Source organism: Schistocerca nitens, chromosome 5, assembly GCF_023898315.1.
Source record: "Schistocerca nitens isolate TAMUIC-IGC-003100 chromosome 5, iqSchNite1.1, whole genome shotgun sequence".
In the NCBI taxonomy this organism is placed as follows: Eukaryota; Metazoa; Arthropoda; class Insecta; order Orthoptera; family Acrididae; genus Schistocerca; species Schistocerca nitens.
In genome coordinates this window covers 261,733,561-261,760,913 of record NC_064618.1, presented here as the reverse complement: position 1 = coordinate 261,760,913, position 27,353 = coordinate 261,733,561, and the positions used below count along the sequence as shown (strand labels likewise).

The window sequence follows — 27,353 nt, the reverse complement described above, 5'->3', positions numbered from 1 at the left end:
AACACATTCAGTTTTCGTCATATAATGTACCTGACATCGCAGATATCGTTATTGTTATTGTCTGACATCGACTCTGATTTTTATGACTACTTTTCATAATAACCAAGACAAGTTACACGTTATTTTACTCTTCTTGCAACAATCCTTTTTGTTTTCTTGGTATAGAAGTACTTTTTGTCATCAGTCTTCAGATTGGTCTGATGCGGTCCGCCACGAATTCCTCTCCTGTGCTAACCTCTTCCCTCTTCACCTCAGAGTAGCACTTGCAACCTACGTCCTCAATTATTTGCTGGATGTCTTCCAATTTCTGTCTTCCTCTACCGTTTCTGCCCTCTACAGCTCCCTCTAGTACCATGCACGTCATGCCCTGACGCCTTAACATATGTCCTGTCATCCTTTCCATTCTCTTATCAGTGTTTTCCACATAGTCCTTCGCTCTCCGATTCTGCGCAAAACCTCCTCATTCCTTACCTTATCAGTCCACCTAATTTTCAACATTCGTCTGTAGCACCACATCTCAAGTGCTTCGATTCTCTTCTGTTCCGGTTGTCCCACAGTCCCTGTTTCACAACCTTACAAGGCTGTTCTCCAGACCTGCATTCTCAGAAATTTCTTCCTCACATTAAGGCCAATATTTGATATTAATATACTTCTCTTGGCCAGGAATGCCCTTTTTGCCATTGCTAGTCTGGTTTTGATGTCCTCCTTGCTCCGTCCGTTATTGGATGTTTTACAGCCTAGGTAGGAGAATCCCTTAACTTACTTCGTGATCATCAATCCTGATGTTAAGTTTCTCGCTGTTCTCATTTCTACTACTTCCCATTAACTTCGTCTTTCTTCGATTTACTCTCAATTCATACACTGTAATCATTAGACTGTACATTCCGTTCAGTAGTTCACGTAATTCTTCTTGACTTTCACTCAGGAGAGCAATGTCAGCAGCGAATCGTATCATTCATATCTTTTCACATTGAATTGTACTTCCACTCCTGAACTTTCCTTTATTTCCATCATAGCTTCTTCGATGCGCAGGTTGAACAGTAGGGGCGAAAGGCTACACCCCTGTCTCACACCCTTTTCAATCCGAGTACCTCGTTTTTGGTCGTCCACTCTTATTATTCCCTCTTGGTTCTTGTACATATAGTATATGACCTGTCTCTCCCTATAGCTCACCCCTACTTTTTTCAGATTTCGAACATCTTGCACCATTTTACATTGTCGAACGCTTTTTCCAGGTAGACAAATCCTATGAACATGTCTTGATCTTTCTTTAGTCTTGTTTCCATTAATTAACCGTAGCGCCAGAATTACCACTCTCGTGCCTTTGCCATTCCCAAAGCCAAACTGATCGTCATCTAGCGCATCCTCAATTTTCCATTCTTCTGTATATTATTGTTGTAAGCAACTTGAATGCATGAGCTGTTAAGTTGATTGTGCGATAATTCTCGCACTTGTCAGCTCTTGCCATCTTCGGAATTGTGTGGATGATATTTGTCCGAAAGTCAGATGGTATATTGCCAGACTCACACATTCTACATACCAACGTGAATAGACGTTTTGTTGCCACTTCCCACAAAGATTTTAGAAATACTCATGGAATGCTCTCTATCCCTCCTGCTTTTTTTGATGTTAAGTCCTCCAAAGCTCTTTTAAATTCGGATTCTAATACTGGATCCCCTATCTCTTCTAAATCTACTCCTGTTTCTTCTTCTAACACAGGAGACATCTCTTCCCCTTCATAGAGGCTTTCAATGTATTCTTTCCGCCTATCCGCTGTCTCCCCTGCATTTAACAGTGGAATTCCCGTTGCACTGTTAATGTTATCACCCTTGCTTTTGATGTCACCGAAGGTTGTTTTGACTTTCCTGCATGCTCAGTGTCCTTCCGGGAATCATTACTTTTGCGATGTCTTCATATTTCTCCTGCAGCCGTTTCGTCGTAACTTCCATGCACTTGCTATTTATTTCATTCCTCAGCGACTTGTATTTCTGTATTCTTGAATCTCCCGGAACATGTTTGCACTTCCTCCTTTCATCGATCAATTAAAATATTTTCTCTTCGCAGTTACATTCTCTGTGCTTACTTTCTCCTTCCCAACTTCTGTAATGGTCGTTTTCAGATATGTCCATTCCTCATCATCTGTATTGCCTATTGAGTTAATCCTTATCGCTCTATCTATAGCCTTAGAGAACTTCAACTGTATCTCGCCATTCCTTAGTACTTCCGCATCCCACTTCCTTGCGTATTGTTTCTTCCATGCTACTATCTTAAACTTCAGCCTACTCTTCATTACTACTATATTGTGATCTGAGCCTGCATCTGCTCCTGGGTACGCCTTACAATACAGTATCTGATTTCGGGATCTCTGTCTGACCATGATGTAATCTAACTGAAATCTTCCGTATCACCCGACCTTATCCAAGAATACCTCCTCCTCTTAAGATTCTTGACCAGAGTATTCGCTCTTACTAGCTGAAACTTGTTACAGAACTCAATTAGTCTTTCTCCTCTCTCATTCCTTGGCCCAAGCCCATATTATCCTGCAACCTTTTCTTCTATTCCTTCCCCTACAACTGCATTCAAGTCTCCCATGACTATTAGATTTTGATCCCCCTTTACATTTTTCATTATTCCCTTAATGTCCTCATACACTTTCTCTATCTCGTCATCTTCAGCTTGTGGCGTCGGCATGTATACATGAAATATCGTTGTCGGTGTTTGTTTGCTGTCGATTCTGATATGAACAACCTTATCACTGAACTGTTCACAGTAACACTCTCTCTGCCCTACCTTCCTATTCATAAGGAATCCTACTCCAGTTACATGGTTCTCTGCTGGTGGTGATATTACCCTATACTCATCTGACCAGAAATCCTTATCATTTTTCCACTTCACCTCACTGACCCCTACTAAATCTAGACTGTGCTTCTGCATTTCCCTTTTCAGATATTCTAGTACGTTTTGCTTACGTTGATTATTCAATCTTTTTCTCATGGTAACCTCCTCCTTTTCAGTCCCTTCCCGGAGATCCGAATGGCGGACTATTCCGAAATCTTTTACCAATGGAAAGATCAGAGTGACACTTCTTCAACTACAGGCCACATGTCCTGTGGATATACGTTACGTGCCTTTAATGCAGTGGTTTCCATTGCCTTCTGCATCCTCGTGCCGTTGATCACTGCTGATTCTTCCGCCTTTAGGGGCAGTTTCCCACCTCTAAGACAAGAGAGTGCCCTGTACCTCTTCCCGCTCCTCCGCCTTCATTGACAAGGCCGTTGGCAGAATGAGGGTGACTTCTTACGTCGGATGTCTTCGGACGCCAATCACGATTATTAAACAAAATTCAAGCAGCGGTGGGATTCGAAACCAGGACCGAAGACGTTTCTGATTATGAATCAAAGATGCTGCTCCTAGACCACGAGTGCATTGGGGACCTTCATCAATTGCAAAAGAAGCCCTGATATTGTATTATGCTTCATAATCGACCGCTCATTGTACCATCTTCGGTATCGTTAATAACTGCGAATATTATGATGAATGCAGGCGGTACTGTTCATGCTTTCTAAAACATACTGTAACAAGGTAGTCTCCATTGTTCTGCGTGCTGCTGTATTATACACCGCATTTTGGGTTGTATTAACTGTAGTATAAATATAAATTTTGTCAAGAACTAGCCCAAGCTAGCTAAAAACATAGTTTCATCTGCATTACACATTTATTACGCGTTTCTCTATAAGTGAATGCTTACCTTAAATGTCATGCTTGCACATTTACAATTTTACCCCATGTTTCTGTAACCATGGTGGCCAATTAATACCTGTGTAATTGTTTACTGTGTTTCTTCACACGCCCTAAGTCTTGTGTACACATTAATCCAATTTTAATTTTCAAATGTTCAAATGCGTGTGAGTTCCTAAGGGATCAAACTGCTGAGGTCATCGGTCCCCAGACTTACACACTTCTTAAACTAATTTATGCTAAGAACAACACACGTACCCATGCCCGAGGAAGGACTCGAAACTCCGGTGGGCGAGGCAGCCAATTTTAATTTTTATTTCGTACTCAGATACCCGATTATGGTCAAACATTAGGACGAAAATTTCTGTAATATGGAACTAAATAGGTTCTGAATTTTTCCGGGTACAAGTAAAATTTTTGCGTGACCTTCTAACAGCTGGAAAATTTAACACATTTTCAATACGAAATTACAGGAAGGGTTAATTTAAATACGGTATTTGTTATTTTGAGAGTAAATTGTTAATTAAAAGTTGGTAAAATTTGCAGAACACTTTGAAAAATCTTCTAGTAGTGTCTCCCTTTTGACAGTATTCTCGCATATACTACGGGTGAACCTCTGGTAGAATTAATTTCTAGAGTGGTTGCTAGGTATGTAATTGTTAAGACCCTGCTCGCTATAAGCGGAAATTCTTAGAGTCGGGCTCTGCCACAAATACTTACTCCTCTCTAAGTGTTCAGTACGCTTGTGTCATACTCATCGATATATTCATTTCATTGCAGAGCATTTTAACCATTCATCTATTGTTGCAATTGCTGGGTATTAACACGTAGCACATCTACAGTCTGTCGCACCATGACCCCTTGGCAAACATAAAACATAAATTGAAGGCATCCCTATCATTTTGTGATCTATCGACAAGCTATCGTTACCCTCTGGATTTATCGATAGTTTACATGTAAGATTCTCTTGAATGTATCTACACAGGTCACACTAACAGCATAGAAGGTGATATGAGTTCATCTACATCTACATAATTACTCTGAAGTTCACAATTAAGTGCCTGGCAGAGGGTTGGTCGAACTACCTCCAAGATATATCTCTACTCTTCCACTCTCAAAGATTTTTTGGTGAGACCTCTGATTTTTATTATTTTTTCATGATGATCATTTCTCCCCACGTAGGTGGGCGCCAACAGTATGTTTTCGCAATCGGAGCAGATCGTTGGTGATTGAAATTTCACGGAAAGATCCAACAGCTAAATGGAGATAGATCTGTGTACAATCGATGATTGGCGCAGGAACCCTCATCATCAGTAAATTTAACATACTGGGAGTTAATAGGCCAAGAAATCCATTACCTTTCGATTACGCTACTAGTGAAAACTCACTGAAGACAGTAACAATCGTACAACACCTTGGAGCAACTGTACGGAGGGAGCCAAAATTAACTGTAGGAAAAGCAGACGCCAGGCTGATATTGGCTGGCATAATCTGAAGGAAACATAATTCATAAAACTAAACTCCTCCCGAACAGCCCTGAAGGCTCAACGATACCGACAGGCCGCCGATGTTATCCTCAGCCCACAGGCGTCATTGGATGCGGATATCGAAGGGCATGTGGTCAGCACACCATTCTCCCGGTCATATGTCAGTTTTTGAGATCGGAGCTCCTACTTCTCGTTTAGTCAGCACGAGAGCTTTGTGGAGAAGCTAAACAAACTTCAGTGGTAGTCGTTACATCAGTGTCGCTGCGTTTCACGGAGAGTGCAAAGGTTGAAATCCCGAGAGCGTAGAATTGAAGAATAGTTGGGCAACAAATTACTGCATCCTACTTATGTTTAGCAATAATACCACGACTAGAAAATCAGAGATGTAAATGTACCTAAATCATTACTGGACTTCTTTTGTTTCAGGAACTACGGAGCGGCCATGGAACAGAGGAAAGACATTCATGAATCAGTTAGCACAGCTGCTAGACGCCAGAGTGAAAGACTATGGAATCTTCCGGATGCCTCTTCACGACTACACCCAAGAACTGAAGTGAGACCTCATTCATCAGCATTGCTATATTCTACAAGTCATTGTTATTTTCGTGTAGGTATAAGTTAACATACCGTGTGTGTGCATCTGATAACATCCTAAATAATATACCATACTTCCCAGGCTTGTCTTTCGTAAAGACCTTAAAGTGACATCATCTCGAAATAGGATGAGCATTTCATCGATCGTTAGATCTGCACTTGGTATGTAGTATTTCACAAACATTTCGTCAATTTTGTCGAAAACTTCACGAAGGGGGCAAAACTTATCCTGTTTACGTCTTTCGGTTCTTGTTTCTTTATCATCAAATCTAATCAGGGACAGAAATTCTCCACATCGAATACGTCTCATTGTAGCTATGTAGATATTCTTTCCCAGTAATTTCCCCCATAAGTCCTAAAGAGGCAGTCTAGTGTCATTATTTGTGCTCATGAGTATCAAAATACCAATGAAGGCGTACATTTCTTCTATGGTTGTAAGTTTTAAGTTCTTATTACGAGCTTCTTGGTTTCTATGGTCTACGATAATCTTCATTATTTCAGGAGTTATAAAATTTTTGAAAGATTCTGACACACTACAGGTCAGGCCGCCATGAGTCAAACCTTCACGAAAATTCATTGTATTTTGTACTGATCTGCGTATTTGCCTTGGAGGCGCAGTAATATATTCCGTACCGCTTTTTGCTGCAGCAGTGATGCTGGAAGCAGCTGCATGCTGTTCATCAGGGGATGCACTCCGTGAACTTGACTCATTTTCAATTGCTCTCTCACTAACGTATGTCGCAACTGTATCATCTTCTTCTGGATCACTTTCATCACCTTCACTTGCTTCATTTATTGTAGCTGACACCTCTTCATCTGTGAGAAACTTCTGATGCTGCCAAGACATTTTATTACAACTGCGAGTAATGTACAACAGCTCGAACAACAAAGGAGATGTATTTCAAAACAACAGTGGTAACACAATACAGCGGTACCAACAGTCAGAAACTGCATTTCTTTCTGCCATATTGAGAAATGTTTTAACGAGAAAAGTGGTTTCACCGATGTCTAAAGGGGGGGGGGGATGGAGGGGGAGGCAAAAACTTCCCCCACTTAAATATATATGATAATAATATAATAATAATTGACAAAAATTATAAAACCGTGACAGCACATACTCTAGATATTTTTCTTCAACTACCTAAATTCTTGCTTCTTCACTCCAACAAATAGATATATTACACAAATAAAACAAATACTGCGGGCAGTTTTTGCCCCCCCCCCCCCCCCCCCTCCCTTAGCGGTGCTCGAGTTAAGTTACAAGAAGATATATTTACGTGTACTTGACATGAAACAGATAAACACAATGCGTAGAAACAGTCTCGACTTATGCTCGTTTCACCACGAACGTAAATTGCTCTTTGGTCAGAATTATATCCATAAACAAATTATTGTTTCTTGCTCCGTGTCCGTGCAGCCTTCAGTCACCACATTACCAACACAATGAGAACCGTTATGATTACGATATAAAAAAACTCCTTCGACAATCGTATCTAGGCTTTATCAGTTTATAGTTCCTTTCACTGCTTCTGTGCTTATGAACGTTCCTTGTAAGGTAGTCATGAACTTCTAAATATCTGTTTAAATAATGGCTTAACAAATGGTATGCATAAATTACGAGCCTTTGAATTTTTCATGTGAAAAATCGTAAAGCTTTTTAAATAAAACAAACATTATTAACAATCTACGTCTTAATTCTTCGTGTCTAGATATTTATTTCTCAATATTACTATATTGGCGACCAACACATTTCTCCCAGCGACAGACCAATTTTGTTCATACCGCCATTGTAGAATGTTTGACGTTGCTGACGGAACCACAACCTCATCTCCGCTTGCACGGTTCATCGCTATCAAAGTGGAGTTCACGATGGTGTTCTTTTAAGTTTTGCAAACAGGTCAAGTCGGGACTGTATGGAGGCTGGTCGATGACAGTGAACCAAAGATATCGGATTACTGAATATGTCGCAGCGCTCGAGTGTGGTCTGGCACTGTTTTACTGAAGCAGACGGTGCCCCATGTGTTGAAGAACTCTACGAATTCGAAACTCGATCAAGTCATTTTGTTTCTGACGCAACGACATAGTTACGTTACACAGCGCCAAGGTGTGGCATGCACTGATATCGTTTCATATCATCTCATCTTCGATTGATTAATAATCATCGATCCATTCTTCTTATTTCAGAGCATTTCAATCATTCGTCTAATATCGTAATGGTCAATCATTGATACGTTAGACATCTTTTATCTGCCACACCATGATTCCTTCGCAAGCATAAAATATGGATTTATGAGTTCCCTGTTGGTACGCAATACCTGCGTCAGACTGTCTGCGGTAGGAAGGACAGTATTGTGAACTTTCTCTTTATTTTAACAGCACAAACTAAGTTCGATTTATTTATTTACTGGAGTAACACCTCCAATGGTGTTGTCTATTGGGAAACAGAATAACTCACAATCAAAAATCTGTACTAGATTCATTAATAGCAGACAAATTAAAAACAATAATAACACCTGTAGCAGTACAACAAAAGAGCTAAAGATTCTTTCTCGGAGAAAGTTTAAGATACACAGTCCAAAATAGAAATAGACTCCGAAAATAAACACCATAAAAGAAAATTACCATACTGATAGCAAAGGAGCGCAAAACAAGCAAGAGAAATAACCAGAGAAAATTTATGGTAAATATTCCGTTCTGAATAACTAGTGAAAACCTTAATGGATTTAGCAGATCAGAAATCTCCTAGAATTTGGCCTTTTCAGATACTATCAGTGCATACAAGGAGTAAGATTAGTGACCACTCAGTTGGCCGAGCCACACTTGTATAAACATATTTAATTGAACAAATGTAGAATTTACTCAGTTGTCAAATTAGCCGATTCACACTTCAACAATTTAAAAGACCTAGAAAGGAAATTAAAATTGCAGATGCAGTAGGCGTGTATTGATTAAGACACAAATAAATACTTCGACATGCTTTCCAGTCCGGTCTTGGCAAGTCATTGTGGGCTCGGAAAGGTTAAGTACCGCGGGACCACCTGCACTCTGCTGGCCGTTTTGTCGAGCGGGGACTTGGCTCCTCTTTGGGACGCTGCACCTAATCTTTCAACCAAGTCCCCCGAAACGAAACACAAATAGTAGCCTAATTGACACAAAAACACAGAATTTAGTACAGGAATTGGGCCAGGTCTCTACTATAGACCGAACGCCGCCACACGACAGTCAAAATTACAGCAACAAGAAAACCAAGAAAATAATTTTTTCCAGAGCCAAATCAACGAAACTAGTGAAGCGGCCCGAAAACTAATTACATTTACAGAGCACTAAGTTCGACTGCCAACCACAAATTGTACAAAACTCACGCCAGGTAGGCGAGGGGCTAAACAGGTAACCGCCAGTTGTAACGGAGCACTAAACGCCAAGCCAACGCATTCCGTTGGCTGACGAACCCTGACTAACAACAGATTGATCATAACCTTCCGAACAACATTATAGGCACTACAAAAATGTAGTAACAAACACAAAGTAAAGTCCTCACTGATAGAGAATTAGAGGGCCTAATAATTAAGATTAAGAGCCCCCCCTGCAAACAAAAAAAAAACGCACAGACAAACTTGGTAGTAAAAACATCCACAAAAACGGAAATGAAATTGGCGCTCCAGTAATAGTACATGCAGGAGATCACTCTTTAAACGAATCCACTTCAAATATAAATGCGATGCATTACAGCAAATAACAGACTGCAGCATTAAATAAAGAAACAAACAATCAGAAAACTACCGAACTAAAGAATCAACGATTCGTACAGGAAATGGTAGTTATACCTAAGGTTACTGCCGATGCTCTGCTCACCCGCATCCAACAAACCAAATCGGAAGCTCACCAGACACATCCGTACTACGATGGAGCCGACATGGCGGCGGTCCATCTCTAGCACTGGTTGGTCGCTGAAGCACGTAACACGCTCCTTCCCATGGTACGCGCTCCACACGTTCAAAGGTTTGCAGCCGGCCGTAACCGAGGTAATACTGGTTCGCAACCCAGGAACCACCTGAGTGTATCTTCCTGGTATCGCTGCTACACTCAGAGCCTTTGACTGTTAACTGCCGAACTTGTACCAGCCACCAACTGCCGGCACACTACTCGCCTCGCCGCCAGGCTCGAACTTGGCCACCTCACCCCGAGCGAAAGGTTTCAGATTCCCGGTCTTACAGTCCCTGCCCTCACCTCCGATATTCGTGCGAACCACGCTGTCCTAAGGCAAAGATGTGATGTTCTACTAGAAAACATGCGCCACCTATTGATCGTACAACGATTCACCAATCACCTCCTGACCTATTAACAAGCGATCGTTAGGATAGGATCTGTTGATAGTTTACGTCTAAGATTCTCTTGAATGTCTCTGCACAGGCCAGACTAGTAGAATAAAAGGTGTGATGAGGGCGACATGCTCAAATGGATTCCAAATGCACGTCTTGTGTTTGGGTCCTGTACCTTAGCTCGACATACTCGTGAAAAAAGCCCGTAGTAAATAGTCAGATGACCGTGGTGGCTACGGAGTCCGTCCATCTCGTCCAGTGCACCTATATGGAAACTTGAGGTCAAGTTTCAAGTGTTCCAATTCTTATATCTTGTCCAGGTAAATATCACTGTTGACGGTCGGATCGCTGGAAAAGAGTGGACCAACGATGCAATTACTTACATAAGTGAGATAACACTTTGACCTTAAGACGCCGTATTTCCATTTCACAGTCTAATCGCCATAAAGGAACATTACAACAGCAGAGTTTCCGGGATACTTGAAAAATTGACTCATCGGCGAAAGAAATATTTTCCGAAAGGTAATTGTTTGTGTAAACCTTGGTTAGCACTGCATAATGTTCACGTTGATTTTTGCCAAATGGCTCTGAGCACTATGGGACTCAACTGCTGTGGTCATCAGTCCCCTAGAACTTAGAGCTACTTAAACCTAACTAACCTAAGGACATCACACACATCCATGCCCGAGGCAGGATTCGAACCTGCGACCGTAGCAGTCGCACGGTGCCGGACTGCGCGCCTAGAACCGCGAGACCACCGCGGCCGGCTGATTTTTGCCCTTCGATTTAATACCTGAAGCAGTTGCACCTTGTAGACATAAAGACGTAACCTCTTATGCAAGATTTTGTGCACTGTTGATCTCCGGCCGCTGTACACACTAATTTTTTGTGACACTCCTTGCAGAAGTCCGTCGTTCGTTGTTCCTGTTGGCGTCTGAAACCGATGACCGGCCCGCCCCTGTTTATGGACAAGACTGCCTGTTTCTATAAATGACGTATCCTAAACCCGAATACTTGCTCTGGAGGGTGGTGCCCTTCCACACTGTCATGAAGAACCATTGTAGCAGGATTCGAGCTTTGGCTCTACTAATCAGGTTACAAACTAAGATTTCTCATACGTCGTGCCTATTTTTCGTCGAATCTGCGTAACGTGGGAGAAACGAACAGAAATTGTGTGTTACCTTTTCACGTGTTGTAAATATACGATCTAGTCCAAAATCTAAAATGACAGACATAATTTACGGATAAACTACTCGTGCTCTTCGCCACTCCTAGAGAACAGAACAATGCAGATCACCTTTGCCATTATTAGTCAACGACATTCACTACCGTAAAAAGAATCGGTACGCCGGCCAGAGTGGCCGAGCGGTTCTAGGCGCTACAGTATGGAACCGCGCGACCGCCACGGTCGCAGGTTCGAATCCTGACTCGGGGATGGATGTGTGTGATGTCCTTAGGTTAGTTAGGTTTAAGTAGTTCTAAGTTCTAGGGGACTGATGACCTCAGAAGTTAAGTCCCAGAGTGCTCAGAACCATTTGAACCAAAGAATCGGTACACCCTTTTGCCCGTTCCCAGTTCACTCAAGATTTATTGCTGCAAATGATTACATTTACAGATTAACAACACAAGCTGTTCTGGGGTAACAGGGATTGATCCGTACTGAATTACTGTATTAGTACGTGTTGTAACCTCCACGGGTTGCAATGCAACTGCTAACTCTAATACTCAGTCATTCACGTAGTTCCGTAAGACTTGTTGGTTGATGAGTCGCACAAGTCACTTCTCGTCCCGTCAAATCATTGGAGATATGTCCAGAGATGGTGCTGGCCAGGGAAGTTGCTGCATGTCTTGCAGACCACATTTTCACGGGCAGTGTGTGGGCGTGCATTATCCTGATGGAACAAACATCATTTCCTGTTGCTAAGCCGCACGCGGTAGCCACTCGGTCTATGGCGCCTTGCCGTCTGAGTTTCGAGTCCTCCCTCGTGCATGGGAGATTGTGTTTTGTCCTCAGCTTGTTATTTTAATTAGATTCAATAGGTGTGTAAGTCTAGGGACCGATGACCTCTGCAGTTTGGTCCCTTAGGAAATTACCACCTGAGGCAAGAAGGGCAAACGAACCAGTCTAACAACATTCTGCACGCACGGAGCTCTGGTTAGCGTCCACTCCAGAAACAAGAGGAGATTTATATCTTATTGCACCCCAGACAATATTGCCTGAGATGGGGCCGGTGTGTGTTGGACGAATTCACTCTAACGGCAGGACTCATCAGATCTACGTCGTTCGCGCAAACGATCATCACCTGCATGCAGGCAGAATCTGCTTTATCGTTAAAGACCACGGTGCGCCATTTCGCCGGCCGCGGTGGTCTCGCGGTTCTAGGCGCGCAGTCCGGAACCGTGCGACTGCTACGGTCGCAGTTTCGAATCCTGCCTCGGGCATGGATGTGTGTGATGTCCTTAGGTTAGTTAGGTTTAAGTAGTTCTAGGGGACTGATGACCACAGAAGTTGAGTCCCATAGTGCTCAGAGCCATTTGAACCATTTTGCGCCATTTCACATTCATAGTGATCCTCCGGCGGCACCAGTCGAGATGTGCACTTTGATGCTGTGCCGTGAGTGGGAGACGGGTTAGTGGTGTTCGTGCCCATAGTCCCACTGCTGATACCCGGTTCACAGTTGTTTTGTTGACATGTCTTATCTGTACTGTGGTAGCTTACGATCTGCCATTTCTGCCTTTAGATAACAACGATCCTGGCGGGTTTGTTGCCTGAATATACTGAACCCCGTCTACGGGTGTGAGATTGTTCACGTGGCCACTGATACCAGCATCGCTGCTCAGCTGACGCGCGACGGCCAACTTATGTGGCACTTCTCCGAAAAGACCATTCTGCCACTAGGAAGGCCACAAGTGACCCCTTTCAAGTTCTCTCAGTTGCCTGTAGAAAGCACGATTGCGTCTCCGTGGCATTGTTGCCTGCTTGCTTCATACGTTTGCACAACAATGAGCCTGCTAGATGTGATCATTCCTTACTAAAGGGTAGGCGCAGCTGACTCTGTGGCAGCTATGCCACTACATCTCTATTGGCGGGTGACCTTGAAAACATTATCAGTTCATGTACTATCCCCCAGGTAGCACATGCCGTCATCGGATCAAAAACGGCGTCCTTTCCAGGTGTACTAATTATTTTTCTGGTAGTGTAATTGTTTACACTTTCACACCTGATTTGTTGAGTATAATGTGATATTTCATGAATATTGCTGATGCTACCACCTCATCATCGACATACAGGGTCTCAAGTAATTTACCTGAAACCAGTCATGTGTAATAAAGAAAATAGCAACTTTCTGTTTAAAGTAATGTTTCTGGTTATCAGTCACTGAGGTTTTATAGATGCTGTATCTGAAGTACTACATATCAATATACCTCACAAAAATTCTGCAAGTAATTTGTTGTATTGGTATGACACAATTTTTTTTGTTTCATTCTCTTTTCGTCATGAACATCGAGTTCAGTGGTATGTGGAAACACGTTCTTGTTGCTCATCAATGTTCACATCCGTACGTCCATATTTTCATATTGCCTCACAGAATATTGTATATGCACCAGACAATGTTTTGAAACGCTCTACAGTATGAAGAAATCCAAAAATTTTCGGACTCTCATTCAGGAGGGGCCTAATTTGAATCATTAATTGGTTATCAAAATTTAAGTTTTCCAGAGATTCCCCAAATCGTGTGAAGCAAGTATTGCAGTGATTTTCTTTGTTTTTTTTCCGAAGTGCGAGCCATGTTCCCTGTCCAGTTGTTTTTCAGACCGAGCTCGGGTCACGTGCCCAGTGGCCCGTTATCTACGGGAGGTTCAGTCTTAATCCTCCAACTCATTCAATATTTCTTATGCTCTAGAAAGCTGCCCGTGCCATTTGGATGTAATTCCCTCCTCATCCGACGTTTCATACTTTATCTCCACAGCTAATAATTTGAGATTGCATCACAATATTGCTTGGACATTCTTGCTCTTTTTAACGTCTTTTTCACTGACTCGAGTTTTATCTCCGCTAGGCGTACGACTACAGACGCTTTTTCCTATATCCACAGCACCAGTAAAGTTTTAGAACCGTGACCAACGTCGTTTGGCGTTTCTGCACGAATCTTAACTCACATGGTTGATCGATTTACTGTACTGTGAGCCATTCTTACAACCTATCCTATAATGGACAGGTGTTTGGCCCATGCCACACAGAGCCGCCAATATACTGCGTTCCGAATTTGAGCACCTTAGTCAGGTGGGCGTGATGTTTTGGCTTTTCAATGTACTGGGTTGGTGCATAGGTTCGTGGCGTTTTCTTTTTGCATGATGGTATTTAGGTTGGTTTGGTTTTTCTTAGATTTTTATTTGTAGTTCACTGTTACAACTTGAGTTTATATGTTGTCTTTTTTTCATTTGGGGATAGTGTAGGGAGACTAGAAAACAGAGTACCAAGTGGAGAAATCGGAACATTTCTGCCATATTCTTCAAAAAATGGTTCAAATGGCTCTATGGGATTTAACGTCTCAGGTCATCAGTCCCCTAGAACTTAGAACTAATTAAACTTAACTAACCTAAGGACATCACTCACATCCATGCCCGAGACATGATTCGAACCTGCGACCGTAGCAGTCGCTCGGCTGCGGACTGAAGCGCCTAGAACCGCTCGGCCACCGAGGCCGGCGACATATTCTTCTGTATGAGTTCAATAGAGGCGTGAAAGCAGCGAAGGCAGCCAGATACATTTTCATCGTGTATGGGGATAATGATAATGGACAGAGCACCGCAAGAAATGGTTTTCTCCTTTTAAGGAACATGGTTTTGACATTAGTGACTTCCACGTTCAGGAAGACATTGGGAGTTTCATGAAGATCGATCAAACGCATTAAACCGCAATTATCAACGTCACTGTGCTCGAGAACTGGCACATGTGATGAACGCTGATCATTCCACCACCGTGCGACATCTGCATGCAACGCGGAGCGTCAAAACACCACGTGTATGGATACCACATGCTATAATCCAAAATCAAAAAAACCAGCGAGTGGACAGATCTAGATCTCTGCTTGCTTACCTTCAGTTGGCTCATGAACAACACCGGTCGTTCTTAACGTTTATCGTTAGTGATTACGAGAAATTGTGTCATTATGTTAACATAAGGAGAGAAAGGAATGTTTGGGACCAAACAAAGCAGCAATTACCCATACATATACTTGCGCGCATCCCCAAAATATAATGTTACGCATCTGATGGAACTGCGACGGTGGGGTGTACTACAAATTGCTTACCTGAGATGTGACCATCACCGCTGGCATTTATTGTCAACAATTGAGTTGTCTTGCAGACGCAGTTCAAGAAAAACGACCAGGAAGAGTACGTAAAGTGATGCTACTCCATGATAACGCCCGCCCGCACGCTGCTAGACTGCCGAAAATCACTACAGGAGTTGGCAAATTATTCCGCTACCATCTTATTCATCTGATCTTGCGCACTCAAATTTTCACCTTTTCCACTCTCTGTCGAATAGCCTTCAAAGGGATTTCGCATGAAAATGCGTTGCGAACATAGCTAGACGAGTTCTTCGCCTGAAGACCACGTAACTTCTACAGGCGAATCGAGTTGGCAGACATGTTATTAATGGCCTAAGTCTCTGTTATGTGTTCACTGATTTCTGTGAACTTCTGGATAAATGCTACTAACTTACGCACCAATCCATTACATTTCTGAATTTCTGTCTTTCCCTCAAAATATTTCGTCGATAAATTGAATACTTCTGGAACCCACGAATTCTTGGCAGTTAGCTCCTCGTACCAGTTACTTCCTTGCATCGAAAGCACAGTGATTTCCCTTTTTTAGATATGTCCTTTCTTTTTCAGTTGAACTACTTACTCTCGTATTGTTATAGTTTCTTCTACAACCTTAGAGAAATTCAAACGTACATCATCATTCTCAGTACTTTGTAAGGTGTCAGGCAAATCCAACACCTTCCATGAAAACCCTGACATGATAAGCAAATCCAGTAGTATGTCACATAGCTCCGAATAAATCGTGACATTAAATTAACCAAAGTAATACGAGTAACGAGTGAGCAAATGGAATACCACAGACTAACACAAGAATGCCTAAATGCGTGTCATACCTTCCCGCCGTGAGACAGACGCAGTTCCGAGGGGAGAAACGAGAACAGAAGCCGAGAGCAGAACCGTGTTAAGCTAGAAGGCCCTACGATAAGGGACGGACTCCCACGTCGCCAGCTAACCGCTAGGACCGCCCCCCAGCCCATGTTAAAAGGTAGAGCCCTCCAGAAGAACAGTATAGATCTTACGATAACACTAAAAGGACCACACCAGCTGCAAGTTTTAGCGTGAGACTTTTTCGCGTCTCTGTTACGTTGCAAACTTTAAAAACATTGCCCCACCACGAAAAGTATAACTTTTCTCATTGGATAGACAGAATTTTTGTAGGCGGAGCTTAAGGTTAACATTGAGACCTTGATTGGTCAGATGAAAACACAGCCAGATAGTTTTTTTTTTTTTTTAAATCAACTTCGGTAAATTGTAGTATGGAGAAGTTAGGAGAGAGTTGCTTCCGAGGCGGCGAGGTGAGCGGAGCTGTGCTGTCCCCCGCCCCCTGATGAACACCGACAAGGTAATGAACGAACGCGATGCCGCATAACAGCGCATAAATCTGAAATGCGATGATTTTTCTGTTATATAGTTATTGAGAAGCCACATCAGCCACTGTAATTTACGACAAGTGGATACGTAATTAAAGATAATTGAGGGTCACTGCACCATTTTGATAGTTTTCTCTTTTGTGAAACTTAATTTAAACCTAGATTATAGATGTGATATGGCATAGGTCATCCTTCGATCCATTGTAGAACTTGGAAACCCATTCAGGGAATATTCGTTCACATTTTTGTTGAACGCAGTTGGTTTTTACCGTCCTGTATTAAAACATTTCCTTTTATCAATAGTGCAATTTATAAACAATGTTTTGTGAGTAGAATAAAATTTCCAATGGTAAACTTAACTGCTTTTTCGACGTTATTTTACCAGCTAACTAAAAATAGGAAAGCCTTGAACCCCTTCCACTAAATTTAGTTAGTATTAAGATTCTTTTACAGGGAGTGCAGTGGAGCTGACGCTGAAATGATTAAGTATTTGGTTATATCATCGCTAGTCTCACTGAACTCTTCTGAACTCTACATGTCATGTGTGGTCTGACGTCTCCTTACCAGCAACAGGTCCCAGGTTCAAACTAGTCAATTCCCTAAAAAACACGCTCAGAGCGTCGTTGCGCGAAAGTGGTAGGGAAACTCGATATAGAACAACAAGACACCACGCAGAATGTTAAAAAATGGCGACCCTGCCAGCATGGTAAAATACCATGATTGAAGGTCGACCACATGCCTAACTAAATCAGAAAAATATCCTGTTAAAAATTTTCGTAATAAAAAAAATTTTTTTTGAAAGGCATAAATAGTTGAAAACAGTAGCTGCAGCGATAGATAGTGAGACATTCTAGCAGAGACAATAGCATAATTAAGTTATGAATTTTAAAAATTGTTAGAATTTAGTTTTCTCCTCAATGCAAGCGCACAGGTGGCGGATACATCGTTGACAAGTTGGTTCTGACCCAACAAGTAAGTGAATGGATTGTCAGTCTTGGGTATAATAAGTGTCAAGTCGTGTGAACAAAGAGTTTATGAAACGCGTGAGATCGTATGAGCGCATGTTGACTCGAAGTAGGGCGCGTGAATTGCTTTTAAAACAGACAATAAGGGATTCGGAAAGATTAGCAATGGCTAATCGAGACCTTGACCGAATTGAGGTAGAGACCCAGCATGAAAATGGACAGAGTATAGAGGGCAGTACAACAGACGATGCAGTATCTCGAGAAATAGGACATATAACGCACCATAACAAGGATAATGTACGTCAAGTCATAGAAAACATAAGTCAGCATACGACAGAGGAGCAGGAAAGTAGAGAGACAGTCGATGAGGATTCTAACTTGCGTCTTGAATATGTAGAACCCATAGTACAAGTAATCAGAGCTCCCTCACCAAAGAGTACAAGGAATGCGAGCAGAAACGCGTCACAGCACAGTTCAATGCAATGGGTTGCGAACCAACACTTGGGCGAAAACACAGAGCATAGGACGTCGGAAGAAAACGCAATAGGACCCACCAATCTGGCAGAATTATTACAACAAATTACGGAAACCATTACAAGGCAAAATAAAGACACAGCGAACCAAATTCACATTCAGAATGCAGAAACCACGAAAAAAATGTGTGCGATTAAAGAACAAAACATTAAAATTCAGTTACACCTAAGTCATATTGAAGACGAGGCAAAAGATTCTCGAGAAGTGAAAGGAAACTTAATAACAGGTCAGAATCAATTGAGAACAGACATTGACAAGGTACAAGTGGACGTACAAACATTGCGTAATGACATTCAGGACAAGATCAAAACATTACGTAACAACATTCAGGGAGAAGTCAAGAAACTAGAGAAACAGATAAAAGAAATTACTAGACAAGCAGCAGGTACAGCGCGTGAAGTTGTTGAAAACAGTGTGTTACACAAACGTATCACAAAAGCAGCGCTGAAAAGATATGATAACCGCATAGTCAAAATGGAAGCGCAAACGAAGCGACAATTTCAGAAATTGCGAACAGAGTTGTTGCAAACCATTGAAGAGCGTAGTGAACAGGATCGAACAAGCACAGAGTCTGCATCCACATCCGTATCTGTAACAGCACCGGAAAAACCAGCAATTAATGAAGATATTACGCATTTGCGATTCCAATCACAGGCGGAAAGTAACATACGTGAAATCAGACAGCCTGCACAGCAACAAACACGTTTCGAAATTCTTGATGAACAAACGGCATCACAAACACATGCGGAACCACAAATGTATGTTTCAAGACAGTTTGGATCGTGCAATGAAACAGCAAGGTTAGCCAGACAAGATACCGAACCACCTGACAATGGAAAGCCAGGTCGCGAAGAGTACAGTGCAATGCATTCAGCTACACGTTCACAACCGATGGAAGAAAATTATTGCGTACCACTCCAACGATACTACGCAAGGGTAGGCGAAAGTTACAGTAGACAATATCCAATGGATCTACCATAACCGGAAAGAACGATGGGAGAAATGATCAGAAACAAAAGTGGCGAAGAATCGCGAATTTCATATGGAACTATGACGAAGTACGACAACGATCATTTCCTCACAGTCAGAAAATTTCAGCACTTTCGAGAAGGAAACTCATTACATCCACGAACTTTTATTGATCAATTCCGAGTAGGATTACCAGAACACTGGACGCTAGCACACAAATTAGACTTTGTATGTGCACACATGTCAGGAACAGTCGCAGAAACCATACAGTATGTTGCAGCGACATGCCGATCGTACGAAGATTTCAGAGAGAAGTTTCTCTCACAATATTGGTCCAGCGAAGCACAGAACAGACTGAAGTACGAATTATTACAGAACCCATACTTTGAAAATTTAGGAGAGAAGAATCCCGTGAAATTCTTCGAACTAATAGCAAAGAAAAATCAATGCTTAGATGTACCATACAGTGACGGAGAATTGATTAAATTATGCGCGATGAAGCTACCATTGAAATACCAGCAATCATCAGTAGGTCGCGGAAGCAATGACGTCGAAGCATTTAAAGGTATTCTAAGGGAACTAGAGTTCATATTTTCGGAAGATGACGCAAGAAAAAGACGAAGCGCACGTGAAAACGAAAGCAAAAAGCAGTGGAATCCACAAGACACAGTACGAAGAAACAATAATTACGTACCATGTGATAACGTCGCACCAAGAAACGACAATACAGTTCAACAAAGAACCGGTTATGGATTTAGAAGAGAATATGGCAATAACTATAAATCACCCAGGAACGGCAACAACTATTACAGAGGGAATAACGACAACCTGAACGGATACTGGAGAACCAATAGACCGACAAATTATCAACAAAGAAACCACTATCAACAAGCTGAACAAGAAAAGAGAATACAGATAGAAGAGGTGGAGGTAAGACCACCAAACCCCGATAAACGTTCGAATTGACAGCTAAGCGCCCATGCCAAAGAGAATGACGCACCGACCCAGGACAATTGCAGCACCTTGAACAGAGAAGTAAAAATCTTATCACGAGAAGAGAAGAAGGAAGAAACAGATCCGCAGGGACCAGATGAAAACAAAGACAAGAAAATAACAATATCGTGTTGGGACAATATTAATTGGGAGAATATTGACGAGGAAGATGAATTACTAGAGGCATGCACAACGAATGTAGGAGGAAAGGACGAAGTAATGAGTATTGCAGAGCTATTTGAGATGGAAACCTGGGAAAGCGAATTCAATGAGGATAATGCGCAGTCGACAGAAGTTGAAAATAAGTTACGAATGGGCACACAACCCAACGTATATAATGAAGGAAGTTATGAAGCGATAATTAGAGCATTTAAATGCGATTATGTGGAAGTAGCGACGAAGAAGGAGAAGATAGACGAGGATGAGGAAAAAGTAGAGGATGTTGAAGAAAGTGCAAATGAAGGAAGAAATAGAGAAGAGGAAATAAAAGAGAGAGAAGTAGCAGTCGAAGCTTATCCTACAGAAAGCTCGAATTCACAAGGGAAATTCCTAAAAAGACTCATGTATGACTCAGTGGAGGATTCGTTGATGCAAGAAGAAGAACAGAACCAACCCTTTCAAATTCAACCAATTGTGAAGGCCATGGTAAAGCATATCCCAGTCAATATTGTAATTGATAGCGGAAGTGAACTGACTGCGATCTCTGTTCATGCAGTGTAATGCCAATCAGGAATTGCCAGTTCTGAAAACACGTAAGATTAAAGTAAGAGGTCCTATAAGAAACAATGCTGCGGAAGTTACGAGACAAACAAGGTTAACTCTTTCGTGTCAAGGTCAAAAGATCGAAGCCAACTTCGTGATTATACCTAACTAACTGTAGATTTGATTATAGGTGCAGATTTTTTAAATGAGAGACGAGCGATAACAGATATGGAGAAAGGTAGCGTAACATTCGGGAATGTCACACTTCTCTTTGAGCAAAAGCTAAAATTAGAAGAAATACCAGTTATAAACAAACAATTAAGAATGACGCGAGATAAAGAGGATGCAGAATTAGAATGGTATGCACAAAAGGGGGAATCGCCTCAACTCATGTTAGAAGTCCATAAAGAAATCGACGAAAAATTGCAAGAAGTTCAAGGTATTTCGGAACACAGTAAAAGAGAATTATAGGGTATTTTACGAGATAAAGCAGAGGTATTTTTACCTAAGACTGGCAGTATTAAACACTTCCAGTACAAGTTTGAAGTAAAACAGCACAAACCATTTAGAGTGCCACCCTATACAATCCCATTAAGCTACAGGAATAAAGTATTCCAGGAGATATTTAAAATGTTAGATGACGATATTATTGAACCAGCTACCTCCACATATAACAGCCCGCTCCATATTGTACAAAAACGAGATGGGAGCATCAGGTTAGTGCTTGAATCGTGACAGATCAACACAATCATAATCACCGAGACAGATCGCCCAGAAAAATTAGAGGAATTGAAACAAAACTTCCACGGTGCTAAGATATTTTCATCAATTGATTTACGGAGTAGTTTCTGGCAAACAGAATTGGCCCCAGAATGTAGGAAATTTACAGCATTTATCGTATTCGGTAGATGTTACCAGTTTAAACGATTGCCATTTGGTTTAAACATATCATCAGCAGCGTTTATTAGGGGATTTAATACTATACTCAGTCCTGAAATTTTACAAAAATTTACTTGTTATGTTGATGATGTGATTATAGCAGAACCCTCTTGGGAACATCACAACGACACATTAAATCAGTTTTTACAGATCATGAAAGAGCATGGGGTCACAGTAAATATAACAAAATCCAAATTTGGAAGGCGAGAGGTCAAATTTCTAGGACACATAATTTCAGAGAAAGGTGTAATGCCCGACCCAGAAAAACTAACGGCAATCAAAGAACTCTGTACTCCATATAATAAGAAAACTCTCAGAGGATTTCTAGGTCTCACCGGATTCTATGCAAAATTTATTTGGATCGACTCTCTCGCAACACCACGCCTATGTGCATAGACTGGAAAAAGCACGCCATGGGTATGGGATCAACAAGCCAATGAAGAATTTTTAAAAGTGAAAAACGCACTAACAACAGCACCGATTTTAGCACATTCTGATCTAACACACAATTTTTGTATGGCCACTGATAGCGCGAAAACCGGTTTAGGAGTTTTTTATTCCAAGAATTTGAACAGGCAGGGCTAAGATCATATAGAACAATTGCATTTGCCAGTCGGGTACTCACAAAAAGCGAGAAAAACTATTCAGTCACGGAGCTGGAGGCATTGGCCATTGTATGGGGCTTCCAACGTTTTCGATACTTCCTATTCGGAAGAAAAACAAAAGTATACGCTGACCACAAAGCATTAGAATTTCTGTTATCCGCCAAACTAACTCATGGGAGGTTAGCCAGATGGATGTTAACACTACAAGAATTTGACTTCGCTATTACACACATACCAGGACCAGCGAATGTATTAGCAGATGTTTTATCACGATGTCGACAGGGTGCATCCAATAACATAGGTTTGGAAGCAGCAGAAGACCAGTTTACAATGTACTATATGAAACAAGTACCTGCCATTTTCCTAATATGGAAAGACGAATTAGAACAGTATTAGTCAAATGCAAAAATGTATGAGGGCTAAACACGTCACTTTCCAAACCAAGCCACCTATGTTTCCGATAATCCCTAAAAGATTAAAACAAATAGCTGCAACAGATTTGATGGGGGCCCTCCCACGCACAAAAAATGGATATATTTTCATATTTGTCGTTTTGGAACTTACTTCTAAATATGTTACCATGACACCATTAAAACGGCAACAGGTCTTACTATAAGTAAAGCATTTAGACAAGATTTTCTCAGACAAGTAGGTCAAGTGGAACGAATAATTTCGGATAATGGCCCACAATACAAATCAGTGCAATGGCAGAACAAGTTAAAACAACACAAAATAAAACCCATCTACATATTTAAGTACAAACCTAGCGTAAATCCAGCAGACGGATCCATGAAGGACATAGGCACTTTATGCCGATTATATGCTGGCAAAAGGCACAACACTTGGGATATATACCTTAAAGATTTTCAAGAAGTAATGAATGAAATGCCACATAGCACTACACTACTACCTCCAGTTACTGTACTTAAAAATATTGAACCCCCAAACATAACCAGAGAAAATGTTAGATTTCCTATTGTACCACGTAGACAGCACAAACAAGTCACAGCAACAGCACTCTCCAACATCAGAAAGGCAGCCATTGAAAGAAAAGAAAGAGGAGATAGAACAGCAATTAAAAGAACATTCTCAGTAGGCCAGAAAGTATTTGTAAAAACACACCATCTCTCCAGCAAACAGAAACACAAAATACATACGTTTTACGCTGCATTCAAAGCACCTGTCATAATTAGCCAAATTGCTCATGATAATGCTGTGGAACTAATGAACCCAAAACAGGCAAAACCTTAGGACTTCACAATGTGAGCCATATCAAAAAGTTTGAAGATTAATTTTATTACTGGTAAATAATCAGCACAATATTTCAAGATTATGTTGCAGATAAGATCGTCAGGAGAAAGAAGAATGAAGAGAGAGGAAGGTGGGAAAAAGAAAGTAGTTTCAATAAAAACAAAAACAAAAATAACACCAATAGTACCATAGATTAAAGTGAAGGGATAAAGTGTAGATAGTCTAACAGCATGATATACTAAAATGCTGTACACCATGACACTACACAAAAATAAAAAACGAATTTGAGGATTCTTGTAGATGTTGAGACTAAAAATATCTTAGAATTGTAACATGGAAAGGGCGCCGAAATTTGTAAAGCTTTTAAGAAGGCGTAAAACAATGTAGGTACTAGACATATGTTATATGATTATAAGTAAAACTTTTTGTAAGAACCATTGTGAAAACTCCAGCAAGGACGAGATGCAATGACCAACAAGTTGCAACACGAGAATTATCAAGAAAGGAAAGGACATAATTAGCAAGACACGATTCCTACAAGGCAGATGCATCGAGAGAAGGGAAAGGACAGCGAGACCAACAGAAGGCCCTTGTAGCCGAAGTGGGCAGTAAATAAATCTGCTACCAAGCTGAACCACAGGGTGGCAGAACCCTGCTGGGACAGAACATGGAACCACACAGTGGCAGAACCCTGCTGAGACACGACAGGACACCGAACGCCAGAAGGGTCTCCGAACGCCCCGACTCAGCGGAGTGAGCAAAAAACGGACAGACGAGAAGACTGCTTGGGCAAGCCACCACTGGCAAAAAAGTATGTGTAAAAGTCACTCTACTGCTATTAAACAGCACGCTGATGCACGAAACTGAAGAAAACTTCCACAAAGTAAAAATGACACACCCAAACAATTTATCAAACTGTAACTAAGAGGAGAACTTCAAAGAGACTAGTTATCAATAAATATTTCCATATCCTGCCCAGAGAAGAACCAGGAAGCAAGTAAGAAGCAGAGAAAAAGCAGGAAGAGCAGAAGTTGAAGATTCGCAAGATTGAGACCAAGAAAGAAGATGGGTGAAGAATAGACGACATACCTTCCCATATCCCTATCCTATTGTAAACTAGTCGTCTGCGAAGTATTACAACGAAAAACGACCGCTTTCAGCGACACATAACGACGACTTTCACGCATACAAAGCCAGTAAACCATGAGCTTCTGCACTCACAGCTCCATTCCACTATGGGACCTCCACAACAGCAACTCACACTTGCATAGCCAACAAGGAACGACGAACGAAGCCGTACATCAAATACTTGCCCACATCCATCTCGCTCAAGTCCATCAACTTCGTGCAAAAAACATTTGCCAACCTGATGCTTAAACATTCATAGGATTTTGTGAATGTGTGAAATCAAATTATGTGATGTAGGAATTGTGCAAAAGAAATGTGTGAAAAACTAAATAAGTTAAGCACACCAGACAGCTAATAAACTACAAAATAACAGTCATTGACTATGGACTTAAGTAAAAAATAGACTATCGATAAAAATAAGTCATTAGTTCTGAAATGGACAGTATATAAAGAACAAAAGTAAGGCATAATAAACACTAAAACTATATGCCACTTATTTTCTCCTGATAAAAATAAAAGAATAACTATATTTTACTTATTTTCTCCTTATAAAAACAAAGAATAAAAAATTATCTTGTTGGATGTTTTCCCACTTTTTTTAACATTTGCACCATTTGTTAGGATAATATCTCAATACTTGTGTATGTATATTTCTTTGTCAAAGCAATTCTTGGAAATAATTTTTATTTGTTAGTGTAACAATGTTGAAATGAGTGTCTAGAAACAAAAACATTTTACTTGTGCATGATATTTAGAAAATGTGTTAGGAATAGATTTTACTTAATTACTACATTTATAAAAAACATATTTCTAAGAAAATCGATGTGAAAGACTCCTCACTTTCGATAACAAACTTCTTACAAAACAAACTTCACAATTAAATAAAGAAAGAAAATAATTAAAAAATAATAATTATAATACAATATTCTTCCCTTATCAATAAAAACATATTTTTGATAATAATGTGGAAGAATATAAAAATATAAATTAGTAATACAAACTAGCATAAAACAGAATAACGTGGCTGAACAGTAGGCAACAAAATTTAGATAACGGAACAATTTTTGACTGGCTTAGACAACGATTCAATCATTGCGTAACTTCAGTACAACAATTAAGTTCGAAGGGTGGTGATATGTAAGGTGTCAGGCAAATCCAACACCTTCCATGAAAACCCTGACATGATAAGCAAATCCAGTAGTATGTCACATAGCTCCGAATAAATCGTGACATTAAATTAACCAAAGTAATACGAGTAACGAGTGAGCAAATGGAATACCACAGACTAACACAAGAGTGCCTAAATGCATGTCATACCTTCCCGCCGTGAGACAGACGCAGTTCCGAGGGGAGAAACGAGAACAGAAGCCGAGAGCAGAACCGTGTTAAGCTAGAAGGCCCTACGATGACGGACTCCCACGTCGCCAGCTAACCGCTAGGACCACCCCCATCCCATGTTAAAAGGTAGAGCCCTCCAGAAGAACAGTATAGATCTTACGATAACACTAAAAGGACCACACCAGCTGCAAGTTTTAGCATGAGACTTTTTCGCGTCTCTGTTACGTTGCAAACTTTAAAAACATTGCCCCACCACGAAAAGTATAACGTTTCTCATTGGATGTACAGAGTTTTTGTAGGCAGAGCTTAAGGTTAACACTGAGACCCTGATTGGTCAAATGAAAACACAGCCAGATAGTTTTTTTTTTTAAACCAACTTCGGTAAATTGTAGTAAGGAGAAGTTAGGAGAGAGTTGCTTCCGAGGCGGCGAGGTGAGCGGAGCTGTGCTGTCCCCGCCCCCTGATGAACACCGACAAGGTAATGAACGAACGCGATGCCGCATAACAGCGCATAAATCTGAAATGCGATGATTTTTCTATTATAGTCCGCCCCCGGTAGCTGAGTGGTCAGCGCGACGGACTGTCAATCCTAAGGGCCCGGGTTCGATTCCCGGCTGGGTCGGAGATTTTCTCCGCTCAGGGACTGGGTGTTGTGTTGTCCTAATCCTCATCATTTCATCCCCATCGACGCGCAAGTCGCCGAAGTGGCGTCAAATCGAAAGACTTGCACTAGGTGAACGGTCAACCCATCGGGAGGCCCTAGCCACACGACATTTCATTTCATTTCTGTTATATAGTTATTGAGAAGCCACATCAGCCACTGTAATTTACGACAAGTTGGATACGTAATTAAAGATAATTGAGGGTCACTGCACCATTTTGATAGTTTTCTCTTTTGTGAAACTTAATTTAAACCTAGATTATAGATGTGATATGGCATAGGTCATCCTTCGATCCATTGTAGAACTTGGAAACCCATTCAGGGAATATTCGTTCACATTTTTGTTGAACGCAGTTGGTTTTTACCATCCTGTATTAAAGCATTTCCTTTTATCAATAGTGCAATTTATAAACAATGTTTTGTGAGT

At 41.1% G+C, this 27,353-nt stretch overlaps 1 protein-coding gene across 1 annotated transcript in view; it reads left to right on the top strand.

Moving 5' to 3' along the window:
• Positions 1–27,353, top strand: part of LOC126259581 (uncharacterized) — a 79,513-nt gene that overhangs the window by 28,789 nt on the left and 23,371 nt on the right. The window contains exon 2 of the mRNA XM_049956489.1: positions 5,652–5,778. Coding sequence (XP_049812446.1) covers positions 5,652–5,778 — 127 coding nt within the window. The remainder of the gene's footprint in view (positions 1–5,651; positions 5,779–27,353) is intronic.